Here is a 19013-nt window from a genome sequence, read left to right on the forward strand (position 1 = left end):
GCTCTGGCCCTGGGCTGTGTGCGCAGGGGAGGGCGGCAGCCACAGTCCCAGCTCTAGGGCTCCTACATTGACTGGGGCTGCTGACACGGCCCCGCCCCATCCTGAGTCTGAAGCCAGCCCACCCAACCTCGTGCCCCCCACCTTCTTCCTGTCGCACCACGTGGCCATCATCTGTCCCCGAAACTGTTTCAGCCTCCTGGGGGCAAGGACACTTGGAGCCCTCAAGCCCCAGAAGGAGACAAAGTAATTTGAAGAGAAGTAGGGAGCTTGTGTTAAACGGCTTCGCCCTCCACAAACACCTGCCGCTCCCCTTCACGTGCGCGCACACGTGGGCCTCCCCCCCACCCCTCCAGCGGAGCCGGCCTGTTCAGAAAGCGAATTCCAACACGCGGTCCAAAAGAAAATAACAAAACAAAAAAAACCCGAACTTTACTTGCAGTTAGCCGTTAATAAATAATTTACAATATATACACGCGGTGACACTCTACACAGGTCGCAGACACAAGGACGCAGTGAGGGTCCCCACTTCCTAGCAGAACGCGATCAAACACAACCAAAATAAAGTGCTTCACTTTTTACTTCCAACATAGGGACCATCTAAAAACCAGCAGGGCGGCCGGGGCCGGGCCTCCCACCTGCCTGCCCTGGCGTTGGGCAGCGAGAGGGGACCTCTTGGAGGGGAGGCGGGGAGCCTCCTGGGCCAGTGTATGAGAGGTCCCTGGGGGACAGCAGAAGGGCTGCCCCGAGACCGAAGGGCCAGGCCAGTGCGGGGCTGTGGCAACCGCCCTCCTGCCCCTTTCTGGGAGTGGAGCCTAGCCCGGCGTGGGTCCCTGGGTTCTCTGGAACAGCAGCAGGGGCGGGACTGGCTCGGGGCTCCTCGGATGGGCAGCTGGGCTCACAGCAGGTGGCGGCAGGCCTCTCCTGGCTGTGTGGCCACGGGCTTAAGGGAGGGGACTGGAGGAACGAGACCAGCCCGGGATGCTCGGGGCTGAGAAGCTTGTGGACCCTGCTCCTCTCCCCGGCCTGCAGACGTGGGGGGGCGGTGGCGGGTGGGGTTCTGGGGGGACAGGGGAGGAGGACGAAGAGGATCAGGGCAGGCCAGCTGGCCCTGTCCGTGTGTGCCTCCTGCCCCCGCCCGGTGGCCCAAGCTCCTCCTGCCCAGGGACTCTTGCCATCTGCTGGGGAGAAGGGGACAGAAACCAAGGGGTACTTCTATTCAGACATTTAGACATGAGGATGTGACCTCCTAAGCACAGGGGGGCCTGGGGGGGCGGGGAGGGAAGGAGCCAGAACAGAGCGCTGGAGCCCGTGAGTGGCGTCGCACAGACCTAGGGAGACAGCACCTGCCGCTCCAGCTGCGGGCTCTGGGGCAGGGGCCTGCTAACTGGCCGGAGTCTCCCCAGCGTCTCCCCTCGGCTCACAGGCAGGCCACGGGCCGGAAGACACCAGGCGGGCACAACCTTGGGGTCAAGGATGACGGTTTGCTAAAGACGCCGAGCAGCCCCCTCCCCAGTCATCCTAAGGCCCAAGGGGAAAGGAGACCCTGCCTGATGGGGGGGGGGGTCCAGCCTCGCCGATGCCTCAGGTGCTCAGCTTAGTGTGTGCGAGTGTGCTCGTGTGAGTGTGTGTGCGTGTGGCGGGCGCGGGCAGCAGTCAGCTGGGCCTGTTTCAGTGCATTGCAGGGGTGGGGGGGGAGTTCAACTCTGATCAATCCCAGTGTCTCTGGCAGGGCCAGGGTGGGGGGCTTCGGCCTGAGGGGCTCTGTTTTGCACATTCACACTGCGGGGAGGGCGGAGGGGAGCGGCTCCCTCTCTCACACAGCTCAACCGTCACAAACATCACAGCACCAGTCACCAGGACCTCTCAGGGCCCCTGATGGAGGGTGCGGGCTGTGGGGGGAGGCCGCCCTCCTGCGCCAGCCCTTGCCGGCAGACAGCCCAGGGGAGCTCTGAGGTAACTGTCCCCAGCCCGCCGGCCAGCGGCTGCCTCCGCTCCTGACCCCTGCAGACCCTGGGGGGTCTCCCCCTCCCGACCCTCCCCCACCCGCTCACAACAGCCCCAGACCTCTTGTAGCCGCCTCCCGGCTCAGGGACAGGCAGCGGGCCCCCCCCCTCTGCCCTACGCAGCCACAGCCTCCAGGAAGGCGGGGAGCAGGGTGAGGAGCAGCAGGCCGCCCAGGAGGGGCCGGGGCGCGGGAGGCAGCCCCGCAGCGGCCGCCCGGCCCGGCGGCTCCCGAGTCCTCTGGTACAGGTGCAGCCTGTCCTTGTTGGAGTGCAGCATCTTGACGTCCTCCAGGGCGTAGTAGGCGGCCAGCGTGAAGTTCACGTCGCCCGTGGTGAGCAGGTCGAAGACGCAGGCCTGGTAGTAGAGGTCCTCCACGGGCAGCTTCTCCTTGCACTTGGCCACGGCCGTCTCGTACGGGAAGGTGTCCGGCGCCGCGGGGGCCGGGCTGGCGGCCTCCGGCCTGCGGGGGCCGGGGCCCTCGGCGTTGGCGCCGAAGGCCTGGAAGTCGATCTGCTGGTTGAGGGGGCAGCCCCGCAGGCAGAGGTAGAGGCCCTGGCTGTCCCTGTCCTCCACGGCGTTGACCACCTCCTCGGGCATGCGGACCGCGAAAGTCAGGTAGCGGCCCACCTGGCGCACCACGATGGTGGTGCCGATGTACTTGGCCTGAATCTCCACGTGCTGGCCCGATACCTTCTCCGTGATCTTCAGGCTGTTGGCCCCGTGCTTGTCCCCGCCGTTCTTGGAGCCGTCGGCAAAGGCGGCGGGGAGCTCGTCCATCTCTGCCTGGTACACCTTCTGGTCCACACACTCCTGGAAGTTCTTGAAGATGATGGTGAGCTGGTGGGGGGGAGGGGAGGGAAGGATAGGGAGACAGGTGGTCAGCGGTGCCGAGACAGTGGGGGGAGGCAGGCCCAGCCCACGCTGGCGATGCTGCAGACAGGAGCAGGCCCCCTCCAAGCCCCAAGCCCTCCCTTCCCTATTTGGGTCACCTTAGTACCACCTGCGTTATTACGCACTTAATAATTCTTCTTTAAAACACCTTGTTTTACTCTAGGACAAAGGGGAAAAAAGGAGAGAGAGACAAACCAAGAGACAGAATCTTAACGATAAGGGACAGACTGATGGCTCCTGGAGGGGAGGTGCGTGGGGGGAGGGGGGAACAGGGGAAGGGGATGAAGACACACTTACCCTGGTGAGCCCTGAGTCATGTATGGAATCATATATTGTATGTGAACCATATTGAAATTAAAAACTTAGTGAAAAACAAACAAACAAACTTGTTTTATTTAAAAAAAAAAACAAAACCTGACTTAGAATGGGAACTTTAGATCACTACCCTAAATAGAAAACCAGCTCATTTACTATATATAGAGGTGCACCATAAAAAGAAAAGCACAGCTAATTAAAAATAAAACTTCATTATCTATTGTAGTACGCTGAGTAATGGCCCCTAAGATATCAAGCCCTAATTCCTGGAACCAGTAAATGTTACTGTCTATGCAAAAGAGAGTTTGAAGATGTGATTGGGTTAAGGGCACCAAGATGGAGAATTTATCCTGGATTGGCTGGGGTAAGCCCTAAATAGAGTCACAGGCGTCCTCTTAACATGGAGGCAGAGGGAGATGGAACCATCGAAGAGGGGGATGGCTCTTTCCAGAGAGGCAGAGACTGGAGGGGGGTGACCACAGGCCAGAGATGTTGGCAACCACCAGAGCTGGAAGAGACACCAAACAGATTTCTCCTGGGACCTCTGGAAGAACTGACCCTCCTAATACTGTTACGTTAGCCCTTAAAGACGTATTCCAGACTTCTCGTCTCCAGCGCTACAAGAGAATACATTTCTGCTTGTGGGAAACCCTGAGTTTGTGGTATTTGTTACAGCAGCAACAGGAAACTAATACGGTCCACGACCATCTCACACGACCTCTCAAGCTGCCAGCGGACCTCCTGCCAAATGCCTTCAAAAGGGCTGTGAGCCACTGGCTGAACATCACGGCAGGTGGAAGGGGACAGAATCATGCTCAGGGAAAGATCGGGCAGGCAGAGGCCGGCAGAGGCCATGGGGGCAGGGCTGCCCTGAGGGGTCACCCAGCCAGGGCTCAGACGGGAGCTGGGGCAAGAAAGAGAGGAGGAGGGCAATAGTCAGGGAAAGGAAGATGGGGGGCTCGAGGCTGAGCATGCAGCCCTGGCCAGGGCAGGAGCAGGGAGGCCCGTGTCTGCTGGTGCCTGCAGCCGGGGTTGCGGAGCTGGGCTGAGCTGCTGCAGGAGAAGCAGCTGGTGGGGCAGTTCTTCCTGACGACCACAGACGCAGGCGCAGGTGCTGCTTCTCCTAGTCCTGTGGGGCGCTGCCGGGGAGGACGACATGACCTCCCATTTAGAGCAGAGAAAAGTCAGCCTCAGAGAGGTCAAGGGACTTGCCCAAGGTTGCACATCCACCAGCAAGAGGTAGAGCAGAGTTCAGTTGCTTGGTTTCCAACCCCTGGGCTCTTTCTGGCCACAAGCCCCCAGGGTAGGAGGCCTGGGAGAAGGCTGGAGACACACAGCCTGGGGAGCGAGCATTTCCCCTTTCATCCTGGGGGAAGGGCCAGGCTGCACTTTCCCCCTAATTCTAACTAGAATGATTGCATGGGCTGGAGACAGGAATCAGACCCCGGAGAGAGATGACCACTGCTCCTTCATTCCTGTTCCTAGGTGCCAGCTTCTTGCCCCAGTGGCTTTAAGGCCACTGCCCCCTGAATCAAGGGCAGCTGGGACCTGAACTCCAGCCCATGGCCAGGGAGGGAGGCCGGGTCACGGAGCAAGAGGGCACCCAGGCCTTTCGGTCCCATACCTCCTCAGACGGTCTGCAGGCTGAGGGGGCCCTGATGTCCTGGCTGTGGCTGAGTTTTGTGCCTGGGCACCCTGGGCGATGTGGCAGAGGGAGGGGGACACCTAGGACAGCCCTGGGAGTAGAGGGCCAGCTGCACGAAGCCCTAAGGGAGTTTCTGGCCAAACAGTGGGGTTATGACAAGTGCAAGGGTCTGGGTGTGCTAGAAGCCACGAGCAGGTCCTACAGGCAAGGGGAGGCAGGAGAGACGTGAAGGACCCCAGCTCAGGCCCAGGGTTCGGAAAGGCAGGGACCCAGGGTGCAATCTGGGTCCAGGCTACAGGCCAGGCAGTGTGGCTGCAATTCGGGGGCTGAGGGGGTGACCAGGGGCACAGACAGGATGCTGAGGGGGAAGGAGGCAGGGAGCAGTCTCAGCCTGGGGCCTCGGGAGCAGAGCTGCAGTTCTAGGCTGGGCCGTCCCACAGGGTCACGAGGGCCTGGCTGGAGCTGTCCGGGCTGTCCGGTCACTGCTCACACTGGTGAAGCGTAGGGGTGAAGCGGCCGGGAGTGCATGAGGGGCCTGGAGCCTCAGAGAGAAACTCCCCCTTCCCACGCTGATACTCAGAAAGCTGAGGACGAGAGCCAGGCCACAGTCGGGAACGTTGGGGACTTCAGACCCTTGGGCCTTTGTGGGTCTCCTTCTCCATCAAAAATACCGAAATTACTGTGGTGCCTGGGTGGCTCCGTGGGCTAAACCTCTGCCTTCGGCTCAGGTCATGGTCCCAGGGTCCTGGGATCGAGTCCCTCATCGGGCTCTCTGCTCAGCGGGGAGCCTGCTTCCTCCTCTCTCTCTGCCTGCCTCTCTGCCTACTTGTGATCTCTGTCAAATAAGTAAATAAAATCTTTAAAAAAAAATACTAAAATTACATTTTGTGACTGCCCTGCTGTCCAGATGAATACAGTCAAGGTTAGATGACGCTGATTTTTCCTTCTGATGTGAAAACAAATGAAAGTTTTCTCATGGGTCCCTGAAGTCTTGGGGTCCCTGGTGCTGTGCCTGTTGGGGCCCAGTGGATGGTCAGACGGGTGGGGGCACATTCCACTGTCTGCACGGGACATGAGGAGGGGCTCGGAAGCTGGAGGCTGCGGGACCTGCCAGAGTCCAGGTCTGGGGTGGGCACAGCCCCTCGGGCACCAGACTCGATTTCCCTATCCGCCCCTGCAAGGCCACTGCCCGGTCCCGGGGAAACAGGGCACCCCGGTTTGCTGTGGGATGTCACAGGTGGCCGCGGCCCCTGCTTGGAGCCCTCCTTGTCGGAGCCCAGGAGCCTGCCGCTACCCCACCATCCCTGGCGGACGAAAATGGCCACTTCATAGCTCCACCTCCCTTCCGCCCCATGTCCCACGGCGCCCGCCCCAACGTGGATGGAGGCTGCCTGTGGGGGGCCGGGAGGTACAGCCAGGGTGGTCTGGGCAGTGGGTGGTCCTGTCACTGGGGAGGGGGCGAGCGACCAGGGGCTCTGGTGTCCCTGCCCGGTGTGCTGGGGAGCAGGGCGGCGGTGGGGGGGGAGGTGCTGCTGGTTTCCAAGTGCCATCAGTCTCCTGGAACAGGAAAGGCTGGTTTCCCTCTAACCGTCCTCTCTCGTGGAGACAGGCTCCTGGACGGCTGACAGCCTGCTAGACTCTTCTTGGTACCAGTGCCAGGGACTCAACCACAAGTAACAGCATGAAGGGGCCTGTCGAAAGCCAGGCGGCTCGCTGCCAGCTTGGCCACGGGTGCGGCTACCACTCCGGCCTTTGCCGCTCCCCCCACTTCCCAGGGGGTGCCCAAGGCCCCCTCCACCACACCAAGCCTAGCGCTAGGGATGATCCACACACAGGGGCCGAGGAGTCCAAGAGCCTTGTCGTCAAGGAGCTCACACTCCGGGGGGGTGCCGGATCGAGTGCCGGATTCGGGGGGGGCTGAGTTAGGTGGTGGGACAGATGGTACGTTCAAGGCAGATCCAGCATGGGCGAGGGGGCAGGGGAAGGCAGGGGCGGGAGTTCCTCTCCTCCCAGTGCCTCCGTTTTCTCATCTCTACCCTGGGCTGCTCCAGGCGCAGCTGGAGGGAGGGCGGTGGAGATGGGGGCTGAGCTCAGGGCGGCGGGAAGCTGGCTAAAACATTAGTTTGGGCTGGAAAACACGACATCTTGATCACCTATGAGAACGGAGGGCCGGGCCGGGCTGGATAATGCCAGGATCCTGGGAAATGAGCCAAGGGCCCTCGGGGAGAGGGGAGGGCAGAGGGCATGTAGGTTCAAGTGGGCAGAAGAGGCTGGCAGAGGGCTCTTGGGGGGAGGCACAAATACCTCTCCGAGATAACAGCCCCTCGGCTCCGGGCGGCCCTCCCACGCTCTGCCAGGCTCTGCTGTCCTCCTATCCCCTACTGGTCTCCAGCCTCCCGCTCCTGTCCTCCCGAGCCAAGCTCTGCAAAGGACTTGAAGGAGGCCCTCCCCAGGGCTCAGGGCAGAGCGTCCTGCCCCCCGCCACAAGCACCCCTCGGTCTGCTTTGGTCCCCCACAATCAGCCCGGGAGCGGCCAGGAGGTAGGAAGCATGGGGCATGGAGGCTGGCTCCGAGGAGATGATTCGTAAATGTCTGCAGAACCAAAGAACGAACAAAACCAGGGCACCTGAGCGCGGAGGCCTATGGGAACAGGTGCTGGCTGGCCGAGGGCACCTCGGAAAGCAGCTGCTGGTGTCTCAGACCAGGAAACCCGGTCTGCCTGGGGGCCTGCCACTGACTTGGCCACACATACGGACCCTGTCCAGGCTGGGTCTCTGGGCGGTGACAAGCCTCATGCTGCCTCCTGGGCGGTGAGGAGGGAACAGAAGGTCACGGGGCTCTGCACCTGCTGGGAAGACTGAGGGGGCCGAGGTCACAGCAGAAAGCGGCAGGGTCTGTCAAGCTCTGTGGGGGATCCCCATACTCTCTGGAGCCCTCATGCCGGCATCGGAGGAGGGAGCTCCCATCCCTGACTGAGCACTGCTGCCCTATCCGGGCGTCTGGTGCAGACTGGACAGTCGAGTCACTAGATCATGAATCCAAGTGGTTTGGGGACAGCACAGCTGGGCTCCCGGGGTATGCCAGGGAAGAGCTAAGGGTGGTACGCAGGGGTTCTAAGCCCGGGCACGTCATCCCGGCCTGCGGGACCCGAAGGGATGTGGCCTAAAGGCTTTTGTTCCCACTGTCGCCGTCCCCCTCTCCCTCCAGTCAGTGGGGGCTGCAGCCCAGCCTCGCAGTCACAAACCACCGTCCCTCCCAGATCCGCACTGGGCTCTGTCATCACATCTGGAGCTCACACCAGCCTGGGTTAGGAGGGGCGGGCTTCTGAGGTCCACGTCGCTCTCATACCCTCAGATTCCCCTGTGTGCCCCGGCCCAGGGGGGAGTGGACAGGGAGGCAGGGGCCCCTCCCACAGTCTTTTTGCTGCTGGATTTAGAAGCTGCAGCCTCAGGCTCCTGGCGTTCATTTACGTTGGCTCTGGGGAAGGAGGGAGGTGGGTAGACGGAGGGGCCCCAGGGAAGGAGGCTGGGTCCCTGATGCAACCCCCCTGCAGAGGGCTGAGGGGGCGGCCAGGGTGGAGAGACTGTTGGCCGTAATTCTGCCGTCTGCTAGGCTTCACGGCCCGGTGCCAAGGGCCTGCTGGGGTGTTTGTGGGGCAAAGAACCACTTGTTTCTTATCCTGCAGCTGGGCCCAGAGACAGACCCTCTGGAGGCATGTGGCGGCCACCAGGGCAGAGGGAGATGGCGGGAATTTTCCTGGCTGCAGGTCACCTCGCTGTCCTCCTGTGGGGCAGGAAGGAACAGAAACGCCCTTTGTGGACCGGCCGGGTGCTGCCCAACGTGCCGCCTTGCAACGTGCTTTTCCTAGGAAAACAGAGCCGCTGCCAGTCCGGAACCCCCCAGGGGCTCTGGAGGGCCAGGCCCCTCGGCGACCCACAGGTCCCCATTCCCTGCACGCTCAGAGCCCACCAGCCTCCTAGCCATGAGGCTGCGCCCTGTGATGGCTGAGGTCTGAGGTCTGGTTAGGGGGTCAAAGGAGCCCTTCCTGGAAGCAGGTAGGGGAGGGAGAAGATGGGAGTGTCCAAGTGCCTGGGCCATGGGCCACATCTGTGGCTGCCTCTGGCTGTGGCCCCGTGAGCAGGACCTGAGACCTGCCACCCAGAGACAGAGGCCTTCTGGGGTCAGAAGATGACCAGCTCTCCGCGGCCTCTGGGGCTCCGGATGAGGACTGCCTCTCATGGCAAATGATAGCACGCCCCTCGGCAGAGCCACCTGGCCTCGGTCAAATGCTAGCTCAGCGTTCCCAGCCCAGTGCACTTGGGGCAGGGAGGTACATCCCACTTTGGGGATGTGTCCAAGGGAGCTACTCCAGGAAGGCAGGGCTGGCCCGAGGGAGGAGGGAAAAGCTGCCTGGGTGGCCCCTGGCATGCTCGGGAAGCTGCTTCTCTCTTCTCACTTGTTCCATCTCCCGGTGTTCCCAGACACCACGGCAGCTCAGCCTTGGGTCTGCAGCCTCTCCGGGGAGGCGCGGGGCAAAGAAAGGGCAGGGCAGTATCCTGCAACCCTGCTGAACCCATCAGCATCCTAGAGCCCTGGTCCCTGACCCCCTCCGTGGGCCAGAATCACTGCGGGCTTTAAAAACACGGATGCGTGTGCGCGCACACGCACGCACGCACGCACGGCCCCACCCAGAGATCTGGTGCCATACAGCCGGGAGAGGGGCCCAGAATCACCACCTTCTAAAATCTGTTCAGTTTGTAAACACTCAGTCACATGAGAACCCGTGGGCGGGATCACCCTCACCTCCGGGGGCCCTGGGTTCCTGTGTCCTGGGGGGGAAGGAGTTGCCCCCCCCTCCCCAGGGCAATGATGGAGACACACCTGTAAAGAGGATTCTGTCTAATTGGGATTTAATACCTGAGTTCTAACAAAGCCCAATCTGGGGGCAAGAAAAGAATATTCCCAAAGCTTGAAACCGAGTGCTCTGGCGAGTGTTTCTAAAATTTGCGGACAAGAACCCTAGTAAGAAATCACCCTTACACCCGGACCTGGCACTGGCCCGGGTGCCCGAGCACACACACGGGCACGCACACAACCAGAACTAAGCTTCCTGAGGAGTGTATCCTTCCCAGGCGCAACGCATTGGCAACCCGCCTTTCCTAGCGGTGTCTGGTTAGGCCGGCCTTTCTGCGCGCTGCCCAATGAAAAAAGAAAAAAAAAGTGACCGCTGGGTTCTGTGGGCAGCATCCAGCAGTCTGAGAACGCTCACACTCCCCACAACGTGAAGAGGTGGTTCCTGGCGGGTCTGTCTCATGACAAAGACCATCTAGAACATTCCTTTGTAAGGAACCAGCCCATTTACTGGAAATAAGAACAAGGAAGGGGAGGGTTGCAGGCGGTGTCTGGGTCTGGGTGCTGGGGACAGCAGGCCCTTACCTTGCTGGTGGCGGTGGCCGCCGAGCCGGGCAGCACAGGTGTGTTGGTGACCTGCACGTTCAGGTAATTATTGTCGATGAGCGGCCAGGCGCCCTGCACCTTGCAGGTCTGGAAGCGGTCTGTGAAAGTCCTGAGGTGTGGGTCCCCGAAGAGGCCGCAGTGCGTGTAGTTGGGGGCCGCCGAGTGCTTGTGGAAGCTCTTCTCGTAGTGGCAGACCTCGGGGCTGTCGGAGCGCTCCTGGCTGTCGCCCGGCGGCGGGAGGGTGCGCAGGCGCGGCTGCGACGTGGGGCCATCCTTGGAGCAGTTGTACTGGCTCATGAGGTCCTCTATGCCATGGACGGCCGAGTGGTAGGCCAGGTCTCCCCGGCAGGTGCGGGCCGTGCGCCGCGTGCACAGGGCGTAGGTGCGCAGCGCCGCGCAGAACTCGGGGACGTCGTCCGAGGCCGGGGAGTGGCTGCCGGCTGTGGCGCTCCAGAACTCGGAGTTGCACTTGAGGATCTTGCACGGGGACGTGGCTGTGGGGGGAAAGGAAGGGACACGCTGTCAAGGCCAGCAGGTGGGCTCCGGTCTCCTCACCCCCGTGGACCAGCGCCGCTGGCACGTGGCCCAAGGACATCTCCTCCCGGACGGCGCCACCCCCCGCGGCACCTTCGTGCCCGGATGGTAAATCGTGCCTGCAGGTGGGCGTGCGGTGCCGAACCTGCCTTCCTACCTTCCTTCTGCCTGGGGCGACCCCAAGGGGCCGGGCGCGCAGGAGCCACCTGCCGCAAGGGCTATGCAGGCTCCTCCCACAGTTCCCAGACGGTAAAGCAGGGCCGTCAGGGTTTCTGGGCAGTCCGGCTGTGGGAGCTGACAATTCACCCTTAGGCCTCTGACGTCTGCTGACACCGTCACAGGTACCCCCAAGCATTTTGCCAACCTCAACAGAAATGTGGCTGCGAATTAAGCCCCACTATGTGTTCTGGGCTCTGCTGTGTGACCTTGTCCAAATCCCTAGACTTCTCTGGGCCTCATTAGATTTACCTAGAAAATAAGGCATAGTAGTATATGTCTTGTGGGGTTGGTCAGAGTGGTAAAGGACCAAGAGCAGCACTGACTAGAGCAGGTCAGTGACCGCTGGCTAGTATGATTCCCCAAGGAGCTTTGGTCACAGGATGCCTGGGTCCGGTCTCCTTGTCTGCCAAGCACAGCAGTTTCCCTCTTGGTCGCCATCTCTCCCTCCCTCCCTCCTCTGTCCTGCTCAGGAGAGCATGCTGGGAAGCAACTGAGAGCCACTGCCTTAATTGGTATTTTTTTTTTTTTAAGTCACCCACAATCTTTGAGACCTGACAATTAGCTACAAATGACTGTGCCTGAAAACTGTGCCTTGAACACACCTGAATCTTGTACCTGGACACGTGGAGCCTGACCTTTCCTGGCCTCCCAGATTCTTTTGCACAGTGTCTAGTAACTTCGGCAGCCAGGCATGCAGACGGGGAGCAGGAAGGAAGGCTCTCCACAGGCTCCAAGAGCAAAGGGACCGGCAGACCAGCTGGGTTGCAGCCCAGCGCGAGAGTGATCGACAGGAAGATGGGGCGATTGTTCCCAGCCCGGCTCGTGAACCCTTGGAAAAGTCAGTTTGCTTCTCTGGTGCTGCCTTTTTACCTCCAAAATCAAGTTGCCCATAAAGCCAGGGGCAGTAATAGGTAAGGGCAGGCTAAGGAACATCTGAGCAGCTGCCCTGGGCCGGGACACCTGGATGGCCTCTTAGAGATCTGTTCCCTCCGCAGGCACCTGCGTGGAGCCGAAGCTGACCCGCCCAGGTCACACACCTGGGCACGGGGGAGCCTGCACTTGTCCGAAAATTCATGCTCCTCTCCCAGCTTCACTCGTATTTGTCACCCCTGCTGGCAAACGAGGTTGTTTCTAGTGGAGTCTGGACGGACATTTTTTCTTCTTGAGAAGTTATGTATTTACTTAAAAGTGTCTTAGGAAAAATGAAGCAAATTTGATATGAGAGCTACAGATTTTCCATTTTCACAGCTTCATTTGAAGTTGAAGAACCGTGCGGACTCCAGAAGATTTGGTTAATAAGAGGGGGTAATTGCCATGAAGAGGCATTTGGGGTGAACGGGGGAAAGGCACTCGTTGGGACCCCCCACCCTCCCTGCCCCCCAATTAAAATGTGTGCTCCTGGGGCAGGTGTCCCTTGAAAGGCAGTTAGACGATTCTCTGGCCCTGCTGTCTTCATATTTAACTAAGCCTATAGAAGACACCCAAGACCCAACCGACCTTGCAAAGGGGCTAATGTGGCCTGCGTGGGAGAAGGTGAAGGAGCCCCTCACGGTGGAGGTGAGGTGAGGAGAGGGGGTCAGTGTGAGTGGAGGGGCCGTGCAGAGGAACACGGTACAAAAGGCACTCGCTGTGGGGGCCACCACCTCTCCGCCTGTGGTCGGCGGCCCCCACGCACGGTCCCCTCAGGCAGCCTCGCCGGCGCCGGGCGCAGGGTGTGCTGACCTGCGATGCTGCTTTCTCAGAACCACGGAGATCGGGATGTCAGAGGAAACGATCTGAGGGGGACACAGCCTGTGCTGAGTGGTGGCCACCTGGGCTGCGCCCACACCGCCCACCAGCCCAGCAACCTCGGGAGCCCTGCCTGCAGCCAGGCTCGAGTCCCCCTCTGGTGCGGAGCGTGCCCGGAGGGAAGAAAGGCCTCCACCTGTCCCTTTACAACCAGAAGGCACAACCCCGAAGCAGGAGCTCTGTTGGCCTCAGCTCAGCCAAAGCGGCCCGGGGACAGCAGAGAGCCACGTCGCAGCCACCAGACTCTGTCTCTGGCTGGTGCTGCTGCTCGGACAGCTCTCCCTGCGGCCCAGGGCCAGGCCCCTTGGCCCTGCTCGCCTCCCTGCGGGGCACAACCAGGCTCACCCACTGGCTTCTCTGGCCTCAGGTCTCTGGGAAGGAGCTGCAGCAGGGTTTGCATCTGGCCTGTCGGGCCCAAGAGCCCATGCCCAGGGCAGTTCCCTGGCAATTAGCACATTAAGCATCGCCTCCGCCCCGCCAGCCGCTGGGCCCGGCTGGCCCTTCAAGGGCGCACTTTACCACCAGTGACCTTCAGCCTCTCCTTGTAGACCCCTCCTGCAGGATTCCCCCACCGCTGGGCACTCTGTGGGCTTCTGTGGGCACTCTGTGGGCTTGCCCCCAGTAGACCAGTTCCCAGGGGCTGCTTTGCAGGGTGGGCAGTGGCTCGAAGGCAGGGGGCGAGAACGGGGCCTCGGGAAGGACCAGCCTGCAGGCAGGCAATGTGGGGTATGCAGGGTGTCTCACTCCTGATCCCCATTTGTGGCTCTATCCCCACCCCGAGTGACTCCGCAGGTGGTGGTAAGAGTCTGATGTCTTCCCCACCTTGAAAATGGCTCAGAGCAGAGTCCCCGAGGCAGAACTCTCCAGGATGTCTGGGGCTCGTGACCGAAATCCTCCAGAGGTGCCCCCAAAGGGGGTCCCTCCCGTCCTCTGGGGTCATCAGAGGGGATCTGCCAGCACTTAATCCTCTGTTCAGAGCAGCGCTCTTCAAACGTCCCCGCGCACACCAGCCACCTGGGCAGAGTCAGCAGGCCTCAGTGGGCCCCAGGCCCTGCACTTCAGCCAGGCTCCCCAGGGAAGCCCGCGCTGCTGGTGCATAGGCCACACTTCTTTCGAGTTGGGCCATTTTCTTTTCAACAGTCCCAAAAGGGCCAAGTTAGAACCTGCTGGAGCCTGGCCAGTCTGGAGTGTGTGCACGGGGCATTTCCTTTGGGATGGGAGGGGCTGCAGAGGGGGCAAAGGGAGGAGCCCCCTCTCCCAGGGGGCAAGCCCAGCAGGGATGCAGCTGCCAACCCAGAGCAGTCCTGGGCACCGCCGCGGGGCCCTCCGCCCTTGGAGCACAGGCCTTTCATCAATGGGGCTCCTTCCCTTGCTCCCCTCCTCCTCTCAGAGTCTCCCAAGAGTGGTGATGGCGGCTCACGCCCACCACCCCCAGGGGGCGACCGAGGTCATTCTGGGGCTGCCCTTGCCCCCCAGGCAGGGTCCGCACAGGGGTGAACTCCTCCAGCCCCTCACTCCCCTGAAGTCCCGCCCGTCCCATTTCTCAGCCATCTGGAGGATGTTCCCGATGCCATCACCCGGAACTAGGGACAGACCTGGGAGGTGTGAAGGCGACAGGGGCCACACGGAGTGGTGGGCAGCGGGCACTGGACGGAGAGTGTCAGGCGCACAATCCTGCTCTGTCCCCTCTCTAGTTGTGGGAACTTGGCTCTGCCTCGGTTTCCTATCTATGAACTTAGAGAGTGGCCAAGGGTTGAATGAGAAGAGGCACTTGTTCTGCTGGGACCCCTTGGGCGATCGACAAACGGGGGCCCTGACAAAGGTCTCAGAGGGGGATAAAGGTAAGAAGTTAGAAGTCACAGGCCGGGACAGGGAGGGGACAGGAAGGGCAGTGGACCGGAGCATCCCTTCCCCCACCTCTCCCTCGTCCTCACCTTAGGGCCCTGGCTGGGCTCTGCCCTTCCACCTGGACGTGGGTGTGCTGAGTGTGAGTGCTCTGTGCATGGAGCACCCACCCCTGCAGCCCACCCGCCTTGGTCCAGGATCGTGACTGACGGGGCGTCACACGTCCCAAGGGCTCTGGGATGGCTTTGCCGGGGAGGATGCTATGGACTGAATGTGTCCCCCCCAGTTCTTATGTTGAAGTCCCAACCCCAGTGTGATGGTACTTAGAAGGGCAGGGCCTCTGGAAGGTGATTAAGTTCCCAAGGGAGATGTCCCAGGATGGGATCAGCGTCCTTATAGGAAGAGAGACATCAGAGCTCGGGCTCACCCTGGGCCATGGGAGGACACAGCAAGGAGGAGTGAGTTAGACAGCTGCCACCAGAACTCGTGCCTGGCACCCGGACTTGCAGCCTCAGCGACTATAAGCCTTGCCCCACCTCTCCTCCCCTTCCCCAGCCCTCCTGACTCCTCCTCTGCCCAAGCCAGATCACTGGAGACATTTACTTGGCCAGGAGCCAGAAGACCAGGTAGCCTTGGTTCCCCTTATTCCACTGTCCCCTCTCCTTGAAAAGGACCTGTGGTCACCAAGGGGTGACCTGGGCTGGGATGAGTCTCCCAGCACTTGAGGGGGAAAGGGCATGGGGGAGGTGTGAAGAGAGCTCTCATCTGCTCCACATCTCACCCCCCCTCCCCCCAGCTCCTGGGCCCAGTCTTTTCTTCCGGGGGCTGCAGGCCTCACCTTCTCTCCCACCCCCTGCCGACCCTTCCTTCCAGGTGTCTGATGTGCCCCGCAATGCCTCTTCCACCCAAAGGTTTTCTGAGAGATGGCGGAGTCAGAAACTTTGGGTCCTGAAGCACAATTGTAACAAGTTCGCCTTTGCTCTTGTTCATGAATAGAGGAACAGACCTTGGGTTCTGGGACACAAAGAAAAATGAGAGCGCTCGCCACTTCCCCACCCAGACAGAGCACCGGGGTGAATTTGGGCTCAACAAGGCAGCTGGTGACAGGTTCTGTGTGTCTGGGCAATCCCATGCTGGAGGTTCTCGGGAGCCGGGGGACCTCGCGTTGGGAAGCGGTGCTGGTGGGGAGGGTTTCAAGGGATGTAACTCCAAGGGCAGATGCTCGCGGTCCGGTTCCAGCTCTGGAGCTCAGCGCTGTGTGGCTACGGGCAAATCCACTAACCTCTCTGAGCTCGGTGTTGCTCTCTGTGCCGTGAAGATGCGTCGGGACTGTCATCAGTACTCCAGGGACCCGTGGAGCTGATGTAAGCAAACCCCGAGAACACGGGAAGGCAGCTCGGTGGAAATCAGTTTTGTGTTAACTTGGTTTGCTTAAATGGTAATCTGGGGCGGGGGGGGGAGACTTAGATGTACCTCACAGCTAATGCGTGCTGAGTGCTTACTGTATGCCACACATTGTACAGCTATCTCCATTAACCCTATGACGGCCCTAGGATTATGTTGTCCCCATTCAACAGACAGGCAAACTGAGGCCTGGTGGCATTACCTAGCCCCCTCCTCCCAGGTACTCTGACCGCAGCGGGAGACAAACCACAGCTCTCAGGCCCCAAGCGGCTCTCCCTTTAGGGACTTCCACACACACCGGGCCGATCCCACAGGCTGTGGGCCACAAAGACACTGAAGACGAGACTCTGCCCTTTGTGGGGGCTGATGGGATGGGCAGCACGCATGTACACGTGTGGGGGAGCGCCGTGGGGGCGCACCCGCAGGACACACAGGCTTCTCCAAAAAGGAAATGATGATGACAATAATGACGCCCCGATCTTCCCTGGCCCGTGTAGACTGCAAACCGCTGCAACGCCAGATCCTCACGGCCGCTCTGACTCGGCGGGCAAGAATTACCATCTGCATTTGCTGCCCGCGCGCATGCCTGGCTCACACAGCCGCCAGGTTTTGCCGGGCTCTTCTCTCTTCTTTTCGAAGTGCGCATGCTCTACCTTTCTGGGGACACCAGCTGAGAAGGATCCAGGTCCTAAAATTCCCGAGATGGGTTTTCTTTGACCACACCCAGTCCCTGATGTAGGGCCAGCACCAACCCTCGGTTCCCAGGACAGTGACCACCCCCCAAATGGACAGTGAGCTCTCGTTTAAGGTTCCTGGCCAAGGACTCCCACCAGATGCAGGAGCTAGAGCTCAGGGTGGGAGAATGGTGTACAAGAGGCCAGGGACCAGCTGGGACCAGACTTGAGGGCTCCCCCGCCCCACCCCACCCCTGCCTTCTCTCTTGGTGACAATGCAGCCCTCCTGGGTCTGCCTGAAGTGGTCATGCATGCATTTCCTGGGGGTCTCATGGAAGGGCTTCGAGCATGCCAGGGCTGGACAGTCCCCCCAGGGGGAGAGCGGAGAGGCCCTCAACCCCCCATTAGAGTTATCCTGTCGCCCCATGTCTACTCCGCTAAATCACGGGCTGGAGGCCACCCCAGGTCAGGAACCTGAATGTAACCTGGCCCAGCATCAAAAGAAAAAGCTCTTGGCTGCGATGTCACCTGCCAAAGAAACCACAGAGGGGCTGATTTTTATGTACCGTATTTTAAAAAAAAGAAAAAAGAAAGAAAGAAAAGCGCGAGACCTTAATTCCAGGCAGGAAGGCTTGGCCTTTTCCTGATGTGAATGTCCAAGAAAGGAAGCAAGGAAAGGAGACCAGGCTCTGCAGATCGAGGTGCCTTGGTGCTTTTGGGGTGACAGAAGCCGGCGGCTGCCCCCTCCTTGACTGGTTCCTGCAGACGGGAAAGCGGCCCCTTCTGGCCCCCGGCCACCTCTGGCTGGATCCAAGACCGCCCATATGAGCAGAGCCAGAGGATCAAGAATCTGATGGGAACTCAGCTCTCCTGACCATCATTTCCATCTCAGCTGCTGTGTCATTGGGCAGAGCGACCCTGGACTTGGGCCCCTGGGGCCGGAACTCCTTGCCTCTCTGTGCCATCAACTTAATCAAGATCGCCTTATCTAATGATCACTTAGATCATTAGATCTCAGATCACTGAGCCACCATGCTCAGCCTCTGGAGGACCCCCCAGCTGGGGGGTCACCTCATCTTCCCCACCCCGCACTCAAAGCATCTTAGCAGATCTGATGCCTTTTTTAAGTGCCCCACCCCCACCCCGGGCTCTGCTAGGTCTGAGGGTGGGGTGGGTTCTGGGGGCTTCTATGTGCAAAGGTAACATTTCACTTTTGGGGGGAGGTGGGCTGAGACATGCCCGCGAGAGGAATCAGAGCCCCACAGCCCGCCTGACTTAATTCCTTTCCTTTCAATAGTGACCCAGAGCCCCCTGGAAACAGCAAGCTGGGGGCAGGGAGCTGGGGGGGGGGTGCGCGGGACCCACCCGGGCAGGAGGAAAATATTTACGCACCCGGGCGGCATTCGCTGCTTTCAGAGACCTCCTTTGAACTGTTAATCAAGCCCAATCTTTCGGAATAATAGCCCGATTATTACTGCCCTGTTTGCATAACAAAGAAGCCCAATAAAACTTATTTCGCTGTGCGCGGAGGGGGTGTGAAGGGCCGCCCTGAGAAACGAGTCTCAGGAATGCAGCGAGCCGCTCCACGGCCAGAACCCAGGAATAAAGACAATGCAATTTGCCACCAAGAAAAGCCCAATAGACCAATAAATTACCCGCGTGCAAAGGGATTAGATCGGGTTTCAGTGGCTGTGTGGGAGGGGTGGGGTGAGCCGGGAGAGGGGAAAAACCTGCCTCCTCTTAAAGGGGTAAGTCTCGTTCGGAATACGAGCCCCATGATCCGGTCGGTTTTGTCCGACTTGGGGCAAGGCGTGTGGGGGGTGCGAGGGTCAGCAACTGCCCAGATTCATTTATTTGCTGAAAGTTCTGGACCCTACCAGTGCTTCAGGCTGTTGCTGCAAGTCCGTGGGTTTCTCTGCTCAGGTGCAAGCAGCTACCAAACTTCTGGAAGGCAGAGCAAACTCGTTTCACGTGAATCCTGAGTCGCAGCAAAGAGGGAAGGACGGAGGCAGGAGAGGGTACCCGGGGAAAAGCATTTCAGCCCGGTCTGGAAGGGCAGGTGGGATTTGGCAGGTGATGTGGGACAGAGGTCTGGAGGTATACTGGCCTCGGGAACAGCTGGAGCCGAAATACTGGTTGGTTGCTGGTAGCAAACGTCACCGAGCTCCAAAGCGCTTTCCTCAGCAGTGTGGGGGGCCAGGGGTCCCCCAGTTCCATTAGATTCCACCACAAGGGGG

At 60.3% G+C, this 19013-nt stretch overlaps 1 protein-coding gene across 1 annotated transcript in view; it reads right to left on the bottom strand.

The window, feature by feature from the left end:
• Nucleotides 1–404: 404 nt before the first annotated feature.
• Nucleotides 405–19013, bottom strand: part of RGMA (repulsive guidance molecule BMP co-receptor a) — a 44615-nt gene continuing 26006 nt past the window's right edge. The window contains exons 3-4 of the mRNA XM_046010147.1: nt 10292–10806; nt 405–2841 (exon numbers count right to left, since the gene is read on the bottom strand). Of these exons, the coding sequence (XP_045866103.1) occupies nt 2119–2841; nt 10292–10806 (1238 nt within the window). The 3' untranslated portion in view covers nt 405–2118. The remainder of the gene's footprint in view (nt 2842–10291; nt 10807–19013) is intronic.

Source organism: Meles meles, chromosome 6 (assembly GCF_922984935.1).
Source record: "Meles meles chromosome 6, mMelMel3.1 paternal haplotype, whole genome shotgun sequence".
In the NCBI taxonomy this organism is placed as follows: domain Eukaryota; kingdom Metazoa; phylum Chordata; class Mammalia; order Carnivora; family Mustelidae; genus Meles; species Meles meles.